Here is a 16,567-nt window from a genome sequence, read left to right as displayed (position 1 = left end):
CTGGTGGCTTGCTATCTATCGTGTCTCTGTCTCTCCCAGCGATACAGCTGGCGCGTTGTATCTTGATTGATGATGGCCAAATTGAACCTGAATTTTCAACCAATCAGAGCCACGCCCGGTTAGCTCAATCGGTAGAGCGTGAGACTCTTACGAGTACGCGATCTCAAGGTTGCGGGTTCGACCCCCGCATCGGGCTGTTCCTATAAAAACGATTGCGAGCAATAGCGAGGCATCTCTTTTTTTGTATTCTCTTTTTTGGTTCGATCTAGGGATATGGTGATGAAGTGAGAGCGTGTTGTGTTGCAGGGCCCCATCATTCCAACACCAACAACATGACCATGACTTAGTATGTTACCAAGTCAGATAGCACTGTTTCTTTTTTTAGATCGTGCAATAGTTGTTTTTAAAGTCCAATCTGTCTATGTGGACAACTCTACAGCTGATGAACCCTGCCGCGACACCAAGCTGTTGCCACATCTAAGCCATCTTGTCCTCCATAGACTCGAGAGACACCGTTTCGCATCTCGTTTCTCGTCAAATCATGGACAATAACCATCCCTGTATTCAGAGACTGCTGCGACACACCTCCATGGCCTTGGTCCACCTATTTACGACTGACCGCGTCACTTGGGTGGGCCATTAATGAAGCCATCGAGACTAGCGCCATAATATTCGCATTCAGAATGCGAAAAATATGATCCACAGAGCAGAGTCTACCTCAGGAGTATAGAATGGCTGCCTCGGAGCACCTAAAAATCTTTTATTCATCACTTCTCTTTGTTTTTGTCCTTCATTGCGTTAGAAATCTTCAACTCTACTTTCATTTGTCGTCATCCATCATCAGGTCGAGCAGCTACACTCATCTCGTGTCAACATGACCCAAGACGGACCTTTCGGACCCGTAGTGAACGGGACTCAGATTGTATTCTTCGAGTACCTACCCAACAAGCCTGCTGCAATCTCCTTCGTTGCCCTCTTCGGTATTGTCACATTAGCTCATTTGATCTTTATCTTCATCTATCGAGCTTGGTTCTTTATCCCCTTCATTCTCGGAGGCATATGTAAGCCAGCTCTGTAACCTTACTGCATGTTCCACACTGACTCTTAAAGGCGAGATCTTTGGATACTTCGGCCGAGCCCAAGCCCACGATGACCCTGTAGAAGCGGGCCCTTTCATTCTACAAAACGTCCTCCTCCTTGCTGGAACACCCTTCCTCGCTGCGACAATTTACATGAGCCTCCGACGAGTTGCCGCGGCACTAGACTCTGAGCACCTCTCGTTCCTCAGTCTTCGCTGGTTAACGAAACTATACGTCCTCATCGACATTGGCTGCATCGCCAGTCAGTTCATCGGTGCTATCATACCTGCTTCGGGAGACGCCGATGCCATTGTCAAGGGTCGCATTATTCTCATCACAGGCTTAGTGGTACAACTTTGCGCTCTAAGCGTCTTCATCATCACATCGTTATATCTTTATCTCCGAGTCAGAAACGAGGCAGGGCCTTTCTTGGACTCTTCTTTCGTCCGCTGGAGACGGTATTTCAGAACGATCGAGGCTGTCACTGTTGTGATGATTATACGAAGCATTGTTCGAGCGGTCGAGTATTTGCAGGGACAAGGAGGCTTTGTCATTTCTCACGAAATTTTCATATACTTGTTCGATGCTTTGCCTATGTTTCTGGTCATGCTGTTTTTCTTGGTCGTGCACCCAGGTCGTTTGGTCAAAGAAAGGATGGATCCGAAAAGGAGGCAGAGGCAAAGTGAGCATGTTCGATTGACAAAGTATTCGACAAGGCTAGAGTAATCCTTTTTATTAGAAAAAGCGGCGTAATTAGACAATTTGCATTTATTCTGTCGATTATCAGAATATTTAGCCTCTCATAGATAGGTTAGAAACCGGAACGTGGTTAAAATTTTTATCTTTATTCGAGATCTAGGTTAGGTTTTGGTCGGGATTATAAGCGACGAAATTAGTAAGTCAGTCTGCGACCTTGTAAGGTTATCTCTTGGATAATTAATTCTGTACCCTCAAGTCAAACTTTTCAAGCTTCAGTGATAAGGCAGATAAGATAAGATAGACGGCTGACTGCACCGTATTCTCCACTGTTTATTGGCTCAATCCCTGATGTCATTTGGTAACATCTCAACACTGCAAATTTGAGTCTTCAATCTCATCTTTACTCGACCATCATTGACACCGACAGCCATTCACATAATGTTTGCTCTACGAAGACTCATTGCCCGTCCCGTGGCCATGCCCATTATGCGCGTAGCTACGCGCCAGATGCACGTGACGCCTCGTCGCTTCGCCTCGGCTGACCAGCCTCCCAACATGGAGTCAATGATGAATGACCCTCTCATCCGCGACACCTTCGAGAAGCTGAGCCGTCACCCTCCGGCTATTGCGGCTATGCAAAGAATGGGAGAGGTTATTAAGAGCAAGGGTATGGATACCCCCTGCATGCTTGAGGAATGTGTCCAATACCTAACCACCTGATAATACAGGCCTCGATGCATCCAAACCTCCCAGCAAGATGGATCTCATGAAGCTCATGATGGATAAGGAGTTTAGAGAAGCATCTACAGAGGTATTTGATCGAGTCGCGTAGAAGGAATGATGCTGATGATATTTACAGTTGACAACTGAAATGCAGAATGCTGGTGTTGAGATCAACCCTGATGTTGGTACACCACTTTTTATATTTTTATTTTTACTGACAGTGTTGACAGGTCTTTATGAAGATGGTACAAGGTGAAAAGTGAAATCGAAGCATGAGGGAAAACTGCATATACCTTGAATGACGACAAGTTGAAGAAATGTGTTGGATTGGTATCTATAATGAAGCTATTTCTCTTCTTGTGGATCATTAGAGTAACATATAAGAATAAGGCTGATGCGCTCGAACAAAAACTTCACTTTAGACCCGTGTTGTACGAGAGCTGAAGTAGGAACAGCCCCAAAGAGGGATAGAACCGAGCTGTTGATAATCACCGAATTACGTGCATAATGAGGCTGCTGACAATGCAGGAACCACATCCGCGGACATGTATCAAAGTGACAAATGTTCTGGAGTTTCACTAGAGAGCAGTCGCGCCGGTTAATTTGTTCTGGAATTTCTTTCATGGTCTTGTTCTGTTGTTGGTCATTGCTCCATGATTTCCATTGATCTAACCAACCGGGATCCCCATGCCCTTGTTTCGGTGATCCTGAAGAGCGCTATTGTTTTTGCCACCGTGCGCTAGACCTTGAACCGCCAATTGCGACGACGAGACAACTGTAAACTGGTCTACGACTATCCACGTTCAGCTTACGGGCCGGTGCATAGTCTACTGCTAATGTACGGACACCAATGTCTCAAAGGATTTCAGCTCTGACCAGTGGTAAGATTACGGTGTGTCGTGTCGGACCATTTACTGTTGGATGAGCCACAATTATTAATGCGTTGGTTCAACGACACAACCAACACGTCGTGTTGTGCTTGGAACTGACCCAGTGAAAGGGACGAGGGTCAGGCAGTTTGGTTGTATGTCTCAAAGATTGCCTCTTCTATCCTAGGTGCACAACAGTGCTGACGCCCAGTTACTGTAGCAGTCTAGACAGCTAATTATGGCCGATCTAGCGGACCCTAGTCCCCTAGCTTTGGTGCTGGATTCCCCAAAGAACCAAGGGTCTTGAGGGATTTTTGAGGCGCCGCTAGGTTAATCCAATGTTTAATTTACACTTAACCTTGTCCAGGCAATACATGGTGGATTTCTCCCCGAGCCTGAGTCGCTGACAAGACAAGGGCCAGAAATTCTACGGATGCAACGGGCTACGTATGCCTATCTAGGAAGCTGCCTTTCGAATCCCATCCCTCCCATCAATCGGCAATCGCGAGAATTGGTTGGGTTAGCTTTTATCTTACGTGGAGACGCTTAAGCTAAAACCGCTCCTGGAAGCTGATCATTTGATTATCAAGCCCAAATTAGGGGGTCTGATATCTGCAGCGATGGATGGTCTAGCAAGGGCATACAAAAGACAGACGCCACCCGAGGTCGCGACAGTTTGCTCCTATCTCTTTTAAGCACCTCATCTGTCACTCTTTTAATTTAAGAACCTGAGACTTGTTTATTTATCCAAGTCTAGAATCTTTCTAAAATGAGGCACTCACTCACACAGCTTTCTGCTGTGCTCACAGCCCTTTCGGCAGCAACAAACGCTCTACCCACTGACAATGAGAAGCATGGATCGTGCGCCAAGACCAAGGTTGCCATTCTCGGAGCCGGTGCTGCCGGTGTCGCAGCTGCTCAGAACCTCACAGCTTCTGGCATCAAAGACTTCATGATCGTTGAGCACAATGACTACATCGGCGGCCGTCTAAGGAAGCAGGAGTTCGGTAAGAACGCCCAAGGAAAGCCTTATATCATTGAGCTTGGCGCCAACTGGGTCGAGGGAATTGGATCTGAAGAGACCAACGAGAACCCTATCTGGCTACTTGCTAAGAAGCACAAGCTCAAGTCCACCTACTCCGATTACGACAAATACAAGACTTTCGATCACGAGGGCCAGACGGATTGGAGCGACAAGATCGACGAATACGATGCCGCTTACGAGAAGGCTGCTGCTGAAGCCGGTCGTATCATAATCGACAACTTGCAGGATACTTCTGCTCGTGCCGCTCTCCGCACAGCTGGATGGCGACCTGAGAAGGACGACATGCACGCCCAAGCTGCGGACTGGTGGGGTTGGGATTTCGAAGCGGCCTGGACACCTGATGAGAGCGGCCTTGTCTACGGTGTTGCTGGCGGCAATGCTAGCTTTGGCTACTTCAGCGACGTTAGCAACCTCGTTATCGACCAGCGTGGTTACAGCATCATCCTACAGGAGGAAGCCAATGAGTTCCTTCGCAAGAACGACAAGCGGCTCCGTCTCAGCACCACTGTCGAGGGCATCAACTACAACAAGAAGGGTGTTAAGATCACCAACAAGGACGGTAGCTGCATCGAGGCCGACTATGCCATCTGCACGTTCTCCGTCGGCGTGCTCCAAAACAATGTTATTGATTTCAAGCCTGCTCTTCCCGCATGGAAGCAGAGCGCCATTGACCAATTTGCCATGGGCACCTACACCAAGATTTTCATGCAGTTCAACGAGTCTTTCTGGGATGACGAGACCCAATTCCTTCTTTACGCTGATCCCATCGAGCGTGGCCGATACCCTCTTTTCCAGTCTCTCAACGCCAAGGGCTTTGCTGAGGGCTCCAACATCCTCTTCGCCACTGTTACTGGAGAGCAGGCCTGGCGCGTGGAGCGTCAGACTGACGAGGAGACCCAGGAGCAGATGCTCGAGGTTCTCCAACTCATGTTTCCCAAGAAGAAGATTCCTAAGCCCACAGCTTTCACCTACCCCCGCTGGAGCACCGAGTCGTAAGTCGAAATCAAATCATTCCATTTTTTGAAAATGATACTGACCAATTTGCAGCTGGGCATTCGGTTCTTACAGCAACTGGCCTGTTGGCATGACTCTCGAGAAGCACCAGAACATGCGCGCCAACGTCGAGCGACTCTGGTTCGCCGGCGAGGCCAACTCTGCCGAGATGTACGGATTCGTTCACGGCGCCTGGACTGAGGGTCGCTATATCGGCCACAAGATTGGTAACATCATCAACGGAAAAGCTGGTGATGACGATTTCGACATGGCACGATACGAGACTCTCCATGGAACGACCTTTGAGGATGAGTATGACGAGGATAACGGGTGGTTGTTCCCTTATAACGTCGAGGAGGGCGGTGTCTAAAAAGTCGTGGGAATGATGTTCGTTGTATATACCTTGATGTTGGATACCATATACATATTGTAAAATGGCCAGGAAATGGCTGCGACATATAATTATTTAATGCATTTTGTTTACAATGTGGTCTTGTTGGTCGTATGTGTGTGTGTGTTAGAGTTTTGCAATTTGTCTTTGTTTATTTAGGCGAATTCGGGTGTTCTTTGTGACTGTGACGTTGATCAAGGGAGGCCACCCATGAAATGTAGGGATAATCATTCAACCACAACGCCCGTTGACGAGACGCAGCAAATATTTCGTTGCCGTTGGTTCGCATGATGACGTCTTTGATTGGATGCCAATAATTAGTGACGCGGCAATAGTCTAAGCATCGGTTAGTGATGTCGGCTAGCAATGTTGAGTCGGTTTGTGTGTGGGATGATTGATAAGTCAAAAGTCTTGGCGTTGCATGGAATGGTCTTTGATATGCAGCCTGCTGATACTTTGTACCATGCAGCTCGCTGATACTATGGAGAAAAGACACGAGTCAGACCCGGATACCCCGGTATCTACTCCAAATGCCTGTACTCAATCTCTTTGTTGAGAATAAGTTAGTTGGAGTACCTAGCAACCAGTAAAACAGTCAATTAAAGTCTCGTATTAGGTTACCGTCGTCGGTCACCGCCTAAGGGGAACCACTTTAGCAGCTGAGATTTGGAGAAGCGGATATAGATGACACAAAACCGACAATGATCATCTCCAACCGATTCGGACTTTGAGAGTTATCACTCTGTATCTCCGCTTCGGCAAATCATCACACCAGGTTTCCGACATTGCCAAGACCCCAAGAGCTGTGCATTGTCCATCAAATTGAAGCTATCCATTGGCCCAACTCGTCTCCAAGTCTCGTCCCTCCACCCTTGCCAAGCGCCAAGCAGATCTAAGGTTAGACTTTAGGTTTTCTAAGCCTCACGGTAGATGAGAAACAACGAATCATGGACCAAAGACCGCGTAATTCGTCATTCGGACGCCGAAACCGCCTGTGCAACAACTCCCCACCCTTCTGACAGCGTAGCAGCTTGGCGATACATTCTACGCGTCATAGTCAAACGGTACATTAGGCGAATACTGATTTGTAAAGAACATCATGTATCCCGTTCTAGTGCCCGTCTATAGTCAAGCCCCTGACGTAGCTGTCGGAGTATTTAATTAAGTGTAGCATTGTCCCGAAGTCACGATATCCAGTCAATCAATCTCCCATAGTCCTCTTCAGAACTTTTTGATAACTATGTTGCGATCACTTGCTCTCGCAAGCATCCTTGCTGGACAAAGGTTACATACTACAGCCCAACGCGATGAGGTAGACAACAGCAACCTGGACCCTCTACGATTGAACGAAGACGGCACCTTTCAAATATGCGTCTTTTCAGACCTTCACTTTGCCGAAGGTTTGTTCAAAGAGAACCAACGGACAAACAGTTGTTAACAAAAGTACAGATGCTTCCTCAATAGGACCAGAGAAAGACGCCAGGTCTGCAAAAGTCATGGCTGATGTCATCGATGCTGAATCACCAGACCTGGTTGTTCTAAACGGAGACCTGATCAACGGAGAATCGACGTATTCCCATAACAGCACGCACTACATAGATCAGATCGTCGCTCCAATGGTTGACCGAAACTTGACGTGGGCTTCTACATACGGCAACCACGATCACAATCGCAACATCAACGGCACAGGAATGTTGGAGCGTGAACACACCTGGCCTGGATCAAGAACAGAATCCATGGTTCCTGGAACCAATGCCGGAACAACCAACTATTACCTTCCCGTGTATGCATCAGACTGCAGCTCGAACTGCACACCTGAACTTATCCTCTGGTTCTTTGACAGTCGCGGTGGATTTTACTACCAAAGTAGTGCTCAGCCCAACTGGGTCGACAAGAGTGTTGTGGAATGGTTCAACAATACCAATGCGGATTTGGTTGAGGAATATGGCAAGGAGATTCCATCATTGGCATTCACGCACATTCCCGTCTATGCCTCGCTACAACTCCAGAAGGAATCTGGTGTCGACGAGAACAACCACCCTGGAATTAATGACGAAACCGTCATCCAACAAGGCGCTGGATGGTGCGCTGAAGACAAAGGAGGCTGCGACTACGGCAACCAGGACATGCTGCTGATGCAAGCTTTGGTCTCGACACCCGGCGTCATCGGTCTCTTTTCGGGACATGACCATGCCAATTCTTGGTGCTACAAATGGGATTCCAAAGTTGGTGATATGGAAATTGAAGGAAACGGTATCAACCTCTGTTATGGCCAGCACACCGGCTACGGCGGTTACGGTGACTGGATTCGAGGTGGACGACAAATCGTTGTCACGCAAGAGGGTCTCAAGAAGAACGAAGTTGATTCGCATATTCGCCTTGAGTCAAAAGAGGTTGTGGGCAAAATCTCGCTCAACTCGACGTACAACACGGATTCATATGAGGCGACACCGAACCAGAAGACGTTTCTAAGTGGCGCGAGCTCTTCCAACCCTTCTCCTTCAGATCGTCCTGTATCACTGGCTGCGCATTTGGGATTGAATACTGCTTTCAAGTCGCCACTGTTTGTTTTTGCTGGAGTTCTTACATGGATTATGATTTAGAGCGATACATATGCTTGATAGAATACACTTTGATACCCCCAATCTCATGGTCTCGTCTAACCTTGCCATACGCCAGAGGAAAAAAAAAAAAAGAAAGGCACTGCAAAGAAATAAAGAGCATGCAACAGAGATACGTAAAAAAAAGAAGTCTTTGATGAGACTGGGACTCGAACCCAGGAGGATTGCTCCACCAGGAAATTGGTGTTAAGGTTAACCTTAACCTGGCGCCATAACCAACTCGGCCATCTCACCCAAGCTAGTGCTGTTGGAGTTTTGTCTCAGTACGACGCACCAGATTGTTCAGAAACAACGGCTGTCCGAGATCACCATTCACAGCATATCTTGATGAGCTGCATCAAAGTGTATTGTTATCACCCTCTCACAGACAGGATGTTTTGTCTGTTCAGTAAAAAACAAGGTTATCTAATCTCTTTATGCACCTGAACAATGGACAATGATGTATTCTCTCTGAACCCTCACTTCAACAGATCGAACAAAGGAGCGATGCTCTTGTCCGTTCGAATTCACCACCAACCACAGAGTATATAAAGCTAGTAGCAATAATCTGGTCTTGTTCGCTTTTCTTCAAGCGACACTTCCCATCAACACTTTCTAATGCCAAGTTTTACACCCAAACATTCATTGGATCATCAAGACACCGAACAGACATAGCACACAACAGTCAAAATGTCTCCATTTGGCCAAATTCTCACCAAAGACGAGACGACTCCTCTGGGCATTCACGGCAGAAGGTCTGCCTCAATCCATGGATGGATCTTTGAGGTTAGTCATGCGATACAGAACAGACCTCTGTCTCCATTGGATACTTCTGACGAGCCGAAATCCCCAAGCTCATTGACAGTTGAAATCCAGTTCGAAGACCTGATGGCAGAGTACGCAGAAGTACTAGAGAGGAAGGAGAAGCTCGAAGACAAGATCGCAGATCTTTATTACGCTCAGCAGAAAAACGGTGACATCACTTTTCCTGCATCTTGGTCCTCATCTGCTTTCACCAGCATGACTAAAAGACAGGAAGCATCTAATCATAAAGGTAAGCCTACGGCTGCAAAGAAACAAGAGCTCCCCTCGACTTCCAGTGACTATAAGGAGTTCTCACCTCCTGATCAAGTCCAAGAGAGGGTGAAAGACCGTAAATCTAGGAAGCCCAAGACTGAAGAGGAAAAGAACCGTCATATCAACAAGGTGTTCATACGAAATTGCCTTTGAGTATGGAATGATCCATTTGGAGCATGGAGTTTTGCTTGTTTATTGGGACTATTCGAAAAATGCACTAGACAGTCTGTAAATAAAAATTAAAAGGTTTTCTCATGGGAATCACTCGTGTCAAGCAAATACAACGAAATCAGTGAATCAAATTCTATCGCTCCGTAGTGGATTCTTGGCCTGTGTGTATATGCACACAACATAAATCCTGGGTCGTGAGCCTGGTGCAAACACTATGTTATGTAATTTATGGGCCTAGAACTTTTACAGTCCAATTACACTGCTGCTGTGGATTGTTCTAGCGGAGAATATTGGCAGCCTTATCTTGGAACTTGTTCAAACAAGATCTCGCATGCACGATCAAAGTTAATGCAAGATCCAGATCCAGATCCAGATCCAGATGCGTTCTGGTAGAGTGACATGTATTGATATTGACCAGACTATTACCATGTAACTGTAGACTAGACTTGAGGTCACACAATATTTGTTGTTGTTTGCACAAATTTACACCAAAATGTTACTATAATGGGTAGCGTCGGCAAAGTCTCTTATGCATTAAGGGACTTATGGCTATAACCAGATGTCAGATGATCGAACCAATCAGACCTAGCCGGAGCATTTGCGCACGAGGGGGTTTCCTCACTCTGTTCTCTCTCTCCCTGGGACCATCTTGAAAGAAAAAGACAGGTCAATATCCGATTCAGCCCACTCTTTGCAGTACCTGGACTACATAGCAGTTATTCCACACACATACAGTAACCTCAACGAGACAGCTCTGACCCGACTCGAACCAACGCCCAAGTGCCTATCATTTCCTCTTGGAGATTGGCATCTTACCCCCCTCAAAAACAGCAAAAAGTCTTTAACTACTCCGTACCCTCCGCCTCACTCCCAATCTCAGCTCACCGGCTTTTAAGCCACTCCTTTTGCCACTTGCCACACATTCAAGTCCCAGTCAAAGTCCCATGAACGACCCAAACAAGCCTACCCGAGCAAAAGAACACCAAAAGAGCAATAGGCAGCTGCTCCCCAGGAAGTCCCTCAAGACCGGGCATGGAGACGCTCAGCAGCATCACTATTTGCCACTCGATATCTCCGATATTCCTAGGGCAGCCCTGACATCCGTCGCATGCAACAACTGCCGTCTTAGAAAGTCAAAGGTTTGTTCCACCACTATCTTGACTGTCGTATCTATCTTTTTTTTTTGTATCATCCTGGGGTAACATCTTTTTTTTTCGTTGACTTGTAGTGTGACGGTCGTAAGCCGACATGTTCTGCATGTTCGAGTCGTCGGCAAAAATGTATATACCGCGCCGAGGTCACACAGGAAAAGATGCTCGAGCTCCGCAAGGGCTCTAAGGATCTTTTCGAGGCGCTCGAACTATTGAGGACTGCGCCTGAGGAGAATGTCGCTGCGATTCTGCTGAACTTGCGCGGCAGAGGCTCCGTATCCGACTTTTTGCAATCTATCGATTCAGGTACAGTAGGAGCCTCGTCACCCTTGAGTCCATTAACTTCAAGTCTAGCGGGGACTTGGGCTAGCTCTGCAATGGAGTTGGATCTCAATATGCGATACCCAAACGTGTTCCCGACCCTAGAAACCCTCACAATCACAGAGGTAGATATCGGACTATTGGCAGATGACAAGCGCGGTCCAAGGCTATTAACCTCTTCAGAGGCAACCTCTTCAGAGGCGACCTCTTCAGAGGCAACATCAATATCTCCCTTTTCTCCTATTGACTTTTCCGGACGACAACCCGCAACACCGACGACTTCTGAGTCCTTCTCCACACCGAGTGACACCACTGGGGATTCATCCCAGCAGTCATACATCGACCATCGTTTGGAAGGGCTTCAAATATGGCAATGGACTTCTGTTCCTATTCCTGAAACCCTAGCAGAGCAGACGATTTCCTTCTATCTATCTAATGAGCACCCATTGCTTGCATTCTTCGACGCCAATCTATTTATTAGAGACTTTGTAGCAGGTGGAGGACGGTTCTGCTCACCTGTCCTCGTCAGTGCTTTACTTGCCTGGTCATGCGTAAGTTGTTGCATTCAACATCCTTGCCTACGCCGTTCGCTAATGAGATCTAGGCCTCTTATTCACAATTCGAGCCAAGGGCACAGCCGTTATCATTCGCCTTTCTCAAGGAGGCAAAGAAGCGTTGGCGGGATTTACCGGACTACAACTGCGTCACTGCTCTTACTGCTGCCATGTTCTTGACCTTGACATGCAATCAACATGGCCAAGACCGCGTTGGGCTGTTTTATCTTGATGCAAGCGCAGAGATTGGTCGCCGGCTTGGTCTGTTTGGTGATGAGGATGCGAAGATGCCTGGTGTGGACGATGACAAGGAATTGAGATCAGCGGCTTCGTATGCTGCCTGGGGATCTTTTGGGTGGCACAGGTGAGTGTATTTTTCCAGATAGAAACAGGCCTTTACTGAACAGTTTAGTCTACACTCAGTTAACTTCCGAACAAAACATCGGATACTCCATCCGCCATCTTTACCGATACCAGGAGATGTATCTGGACCACCCCTTGTTGATCATATGGGAAGCACGTTCACATGGATATGTAAGTTCTGGTTAGTTACACACAAGATATTCGGAGAGGGCTTCAACAGTTTCAGTCGCACGCCCATGTACCACGCACACCAAATGTATCAGCTTTTACTTGACTGGGCCATCGCTCTACCAGATGAGGTCAAGAGAACCGACACATGCCCGCACCATGTGTTAGTGTTACAGTGAGTTCAGTGAAATATTGTCCCAAGTGCCAAGCTGACGGTTGCATAGTATCTGGTACCATACGTCAATTATAGATGTTTGGCGACCCTTCCTAGAGAGGCACCAAGATGAAGATGCGGCACAGAGTTCAACTGCCATTGCTGCGCATATGGCATCGGTGCAGCAGCTGAAACGCATCATTTACATGTACCGTACACGATTTGAGTCAACAAACTCAACCATGATTATGACACCCGGGTTTCTCACTTTGATCAATGAGGTTTATCGCCACCCTGAGGCACCAGATGCGCAATTCTGGTTCATTCTCTCAGCTCGTGGTTGTCTGTCCGTTGCATCATGGTGCAAAGGCCTACGCGGCATTACAGAAGGTCTCATGGCCATTGGTTGGCAGAATGGAACTTTCAGACGTCAAGGTTGGGCAGGGAACAGCATGATCGAGGATGTTCGCGCTGCGACAAGAGCTCTAGTGCAAGACGGCGCTTACAGTAGTCTGTATCCCATAAACCTGGATTCAGTTAGTGAGGATATGGAAGACATCGGGATGGAAGCTTTGGCAGGAGAGTTTCAGCGGTTAACAGCACAAAATGAACCGCGTGGGCAAGAGGTGGAGATGACAACCGAGCAACCCGTGTGGAAGGGAGATCCTCGAGACTTGTCGATGACGTTGAGCGAAGCAACTGAGGAAGAAGAGTACACGTAACATAATTACTAGATAATGGTTAATTGAATACACGAATAATGACCAAGAGTCGGTGCGCTAGACATGGATAACATTCATGGCAGAGGTTGCTCGGATTCTACTGAGATAGATATGTCTCGGACTTGTATACAGATTTGTAATATTTGTGCGTAGATCACCCGCGGTTCTTACCCCACTTGGCGACGCTTGGGCATCAAATTCAATGACCAGGATATCATCTCAGAGGTCCAAGAAGAAGCATGTTCTATTTCTAGACGAGGCATACATAGTTATATGTGACATGCATTTTCTGTTTCACATGAATCATACGACAGTGCTCGGACATGCTGACTTATGATGCGCGCGAATACAGTCAGCAGCCGAGCCAATACACCGTTGTATCCTAGTTCTTACATATGCCGCTTACCCCGTGATGTGCTCATCCTTTATTACAAAACCCCGCGCATTCCACGACAGCTCCAAACACACCTTTGTTTATGTTGAAGTGATTGCCTATTCTCTTGTACTTTACTTCCTTTCGAAATTCCATTATGTGTGTTGCCAACAAAGAACTACTGCAAAAGTCCAAGCAGGATTCCGATGCATCGGAAGAGTTCTTTTCCGTGTCCACTATCGCTGTAAATCCGGACAGAATCGATGAGGTATCACTATCGTCCTCACGACATCGTGACGAGTAGCTGTCCTTATTGCTAATGATAAATAGGCCTATGCATGCATGGCCGAAGTTGCCGAGGCCACGTTGAAGGAAGAAGGCGCCAAGATATACAGGTTCTACAAAACTGAAGGCAAAGACGAGTTTGTGTGTATGGAAAAGTAAGAACAAGTCTGTGGATGAAATAACTACAGAGAGTGCTAATTTCTTAATCTAGGTTTGTGAGTCGGGATGCTTATGCAGCACATACCAGTTCAGAACATGTGAGGGAATGGGCAAAGAAATATCTTGACTCTGGCATCTTTGTAGGAAGCTTTGGATTTCACCATCTTGCCAAGGAAGGCCCCGGGGCTGGAGGTTTCGATCGACCTTGACCATGTTGTATATTAGGATATAGTGCGCTGCTGCCTCTGTTTGATTTCGTCCATCAACAATTTATACTCCTTGTTGTCATCACCCTTTTGAAGAGACTCAAGATTGACGTCTTCCCAGGCCTGAACATCGCCATATTTGTCATTTGACGTGACATATGGCCAAATAGCAAGAGTGGGGTCGTCGGTCAACTTCTTTCGTGCTTGAGCAACCTCATCAGAGTCCATCTCTGCCGAGTCAGAATCGTCATTCATATCCTCGAATTCACACAACGGGGCGATTCTCGAATATCGGTACACTACTTCTCTCAAAGCGGGATTCCCTTTGCGGACAGCTTTCCAGAAGTCTGCCCAAGTTGGCTCAGTCCCCTCGGCCCATGCTGCTACGTTAAACAGATAGAGGGACTCAAGCTTTGGGGTACTTCCGCTCAGGAACTCCTTCAAGCTTTTGGTAATACTCATTGTCTCTAGTCGCAGCGACTTTAGTTGAGGCATGGTATTTGGCTCGAAGCGTAGAGCGTCTTCGCCGAGATGTCCGTCTTCGTTTCCGGCTATACACAGGTGCTCAAGATTTTTAGCATGTCGAAAAAGGAAATCTGGCATCTCGACGAAGAAAGCATTGAACCCTTCCAGGGTGTTGACTGCCCATCCAGCTCCGTTGTCTTGGCCTTGTTGAAATTAGCTGTAGATCTTTAGATATCATGTGAGAGCACTTACCGTAGGCTCGTATTGTCAAGCTCTTCAGCCTCCCCAGAAAGGCAACCCATTCCGGGTCCAGCCAACATGAAGCCTTGATTGGTAGGAAGTGAAGCAGTTCGAGAGACTCTGTCTTTGCATATTTTGCCACATCCTTCCAAAGTTCGCACCATGCTTTGCGCCATTTGTACTGTTTCTCTTTTTCTTTGACCTTTTCCCAGCTCTCCGGAGAGGAACAGAAATAAATGCTCGTATCGGCAAGGTCGTTCTCGTCCCAACCACCATCGATCTCGAAGTCTTCTTCTCCATTTGTGTGGATGCTGAGATTGGTACATTTAGGCATCCCTTTGAACTGGATCACATCCTGCATGGTCGAAATGTCGACAGAGTCCCGAGCCCAGACAGAGGCTGGGTAATCATCCCAGTACCATGCCTCTGTAGAATCGGGATCGACTTCTGTGCCTTCAAGACCAGAGTTGGGTGGGTTTGGTTGGAATTCTACGTTGACTCGTACGCTCACTGTGTAAGCGCCATGTAGCTGAATCACGGATTGGAGATTGTTTTCTCGGGCGAGGGGACAGTTAACCTTGAGGTGCCGGAAAAGGTGAGGGACCAGTTGGTTTCGCAGTGTCTTGTTAACGATGCTTAAGGATTCTTTGTCTGTCCAAGGGAGCAGGTCACTGATTGCGACGAAAATCTCTGGTGGCAGGTGATCCAAAGCTGGGGGAGGCATGGCTTCGAAATGAGCGGTGATTGATGTGGTTCTTTGTGATGCTATCTGCCTAAATGTCTGGTGAGGATAACAAGGGAGATGCTGCTGACACGACCTGTCTTGGTACGGTGAGATTGACGCATATAGAAATCACGTGCTCGAATGTGCCTTGGTAGGTTATGGAGCTATTTGCGTCATAGGCCATCGCCACATCCAATATGAATTAAAACGCAGTTCTAACAAAACTTGCTTGTTTGTATTTTAATTATTCACTTACCATATACTACTGCTCTCAGCCACTTCTAAACCAATCACGATCAAGTTGTACAAACATCACAAATTGCCAGCGATTATCAGACAATCATTGATTCACAATGGCTACCAGTAAAACTATCCAAGACGAGCAATCATCCTCAACCAACCAGCAAAACAATTCCGCAAGCGAAAATGAGTCAAAGAAAATGCAAAAGTCAAACAATAATCAGTCAAGTAGCCAAGATCAACAAGTTATGCAACCAGCAGGTCAAAAAACGGAGAAGAAGCAAAAAAGCAGCGCACCTCGTGTGAAACTAGATATGGATCTCGATATTGAGCTGGAACTAAAGGCAAAAATCCAAGGCGATCTTGAATTGGCGGTTTTGTAAGTATTGCATGGTTATAACATATGATGTAAAATTAACTGACAACGCAGGGAAAACTAAACAATATGGAATATGGGTGTACGAGGCGTACAAGGGGTAATGCACGATAATGAAGGCGTTTGTATATGAGAGGGCTATGTAGACTATTGCTATTTTGTGGATTCAGTCCTGGAATATAGGAACTGCCAAAAGTCATACCTTTATTGCCTAGGTACTATTCAGGCTGGGTAAAGCCATGATTTGTGTACATTGTTGATCCCGACTTAACAAACTCAATAGACCACCCTCTCAAGACGGGTTTATTCCTGAGCAAAAAACAAAACAAAAAACGAACAGTCAGACTCAATGAGACACTAATGATGTGAGTTGCATGAAAAGCTGACACCAGTAACGTCACTTCGAGTACAGTCATAAT

The 16,567-nt window shown here is 46.8% G+C and overlaps 8 protein-coding genes and 2 non-coding genes across 10 annotated transcripts; 8 read left to right on the top strand and 2 right to left on the bottom strand.

Annotated features, from left to right (window-relative positions):
- The first annotated feature begins 113 nt into the window (after positions 1–113).
- FGSG_20582 lies at positions 114–196 on the top strand. The gene has a single exon. It is a non-coding gene; the product is annotated as a tRNA-Lys (tRNA).
- Positions 197–874: 678 nt separating this feature from the next.
- Positions 875–1,805, top strand: FGSG_03759 (uncharacterized protein; the record flags this gene model as incomplete). The annotated part of the gene is made up of 2 exons (XM_011323627.1): positions 875–1,061; positions 1,111–1,805. The coding sequence occupies 2 exons, from the start codon at positions 875–877 to the stop codon at positions 1,803–1,805; spliced, it is 882 nt and encodes a 293-aa protein (XP_011321929.1).
- A 411-nt stretch (positions 1,806–2,216) lies between these two features.
- FGSG_03760 (uncharacterized protein) lies at positions 2,217–2,764 on the top strand (the record flags this gene model as incomplete). The annotated part of the gene is made up of 4 exons (XM_011323626.1): positions 2,217–2,445; positions 2,507–2,589; positions 2,638–2,682; positions 2,732–2,764. 4 exons carry the CDS (start codon positions 2,217–2,219, stop codon positions 2,762–2,764), a joined length of 390 nt encoding a protein of 129 aa, XP_011321928.1.
- A 1,375-nt stretch (positions 2,765–4,139) lies between these two features.
- FGSG_03761 (uncharacterized protein) lies at positions 4,140–5,778 on the top strand (the record flags this gene model as incomplete). Its single annotated transcript, XM_011323625.1, has 2 exons — positions 4,140–5,407; positions 5,463–5,778. 2 exons carry the CDS (start codon positions 4,140–4,142, stop codon positions 5,776–5,778), a joined length of 1,584 nt encoding a protein of 527 aa, XP_011321927.1.
- A 1,261-nt stretch (positions 5,779–7,039) lies between these two features.
- On the top strand, positions 7,040–8,402 carry FGSG_03762 (uncharacterized protein; the record flags this gene model as incomplete). Its single annotated transcript, XM_011323624.1, has 2 exons — positions 7,040–7,199; positions 7,264–8,402. The coding sequence occupies 2 exons, from the start codon at positions 7,040–7,042 to the stop codon at positions 8,400–8,402; spliced, it is 1,299 nt and encodes a 432-aa protein (XP_011321926.1).
- A 152-nt stretch (positions 8,403–8,554) lies between these two features.
- On the bottom strand, positions 8,555–8,654 carry FGSG_20581. Its single transcript has one exon. It is a non-coding gene; the product is annotated as a tRNA-Leu (tRNA).
- A 435-nt stretch (positions 8,655–9,089) lies between these two features.
- FGSG_03763 (uncharacterized protein) lies at positions 9,090–9,629 on the top strand (the record flags this gene model as incomplete). Its single annotated transcript, XM_011323623.1, has 2 exons — positions 9,090–9,372; positions 9,481–9,629. 2 exons carry the CDS (start codon positions 9,090–9,092, stop codon positions 9,627–9,629), a joined length of 432 nt encoding a protein of 143 aa, XP_011321925.1.
- Positions 9,630–10,959: 1,330 nt separating this feature from the next.
- On the top strand, positions 10,960–12,041 carry FGSG_12384 (uncharacterized protein; the record flags this gene model as incomplete). Its single annotated transcript, XM_011323622.1, has 2 exons — positions 10,960–11,670; positions 11,724–12,041. The coding sequence occupies 2 exons, from the start codon at positions 10,960–10,962 to the stop codon at positions 12,039–12,041; spliced, it is 1,029 nt and encodes a 342-aa protein (XP_011321924.1).
- A 217-nt stretch (positions 12,042–12,258) lies between these two features.
- FGSG_12383 (uncharacterized protein) lies at positions 12,259–13,161 on the top strand. Its single transcript, XM_011323621.1, has 2 exons — positions 12,259–12,379; positions 12,429–13,161. The coding sequence occupies exons 1-2, from the start codon at positions 12,273–12,275 to the stop codon at positions 13,078–13,080; spliced, it is 759 nt and encodes a 252-aa protein (XP_011321923.1). The 5' UTR covers positions 12,259–12,272; the 3' UTR covers positions 13,081–13,161.
- A 755-nt stretch (positions 13,162–13,916) lies between these two features.
- Positions 13,917–15,532, bottom strand: FGSG_03765 (uncharacterized protein; the record flags this gene model as incomplete). The annotated part of the gene is made up of 2 exons (XM_011323620.1): positions 13,917–14,771; positions 14,821–15,532. 2 exons carry the CDS (start codon positions 15,530–15,532, stop codon positions 14,119–14,121), a joined length of 1,365 nt encoding a protein of 454 aa, XP_011321922.1. The 3' UTR covers positions 13,917–14,118.
- Between the last annotated feature and the right edge of the window lie 1,035 nt (positions 15,533–16,567).

The sequence above is a fragment of the Fusarium graminearum genome, chromosome 2 (assembly GCF_000240135.3).
Source record: "Fusarium graminearum PH-1 chromosome 2, whole genome shotgun sequence".
NCBI classification, from domain to species: Eukaryota; Fungi; Ascomycota; class Sordariomycetes; order Hypocreales; family Nectriaceae; genus Fusarium; species Fusarium graminearum.
This window is presented reverse-complemented; position numbering and strand designations above follow the sequence as displayed.

Bases quoted from the DNA above. Each gene is read 5' to 3' on its own strand.
- FGSG_12383 (XM_011323621.1), top strand. From the start codon at position 12,273: ATGTACCACGCACACCAAATGTATCAGCTTTTACTTGACTGGGCCATC. The intron at 12,380-12,428 runs GTGAGTTCAGTG...ACGGTTGCATAG, and splicing joins CACCATGTGTTAGTGTTACA to TATCTGGTACCATACGTCAA.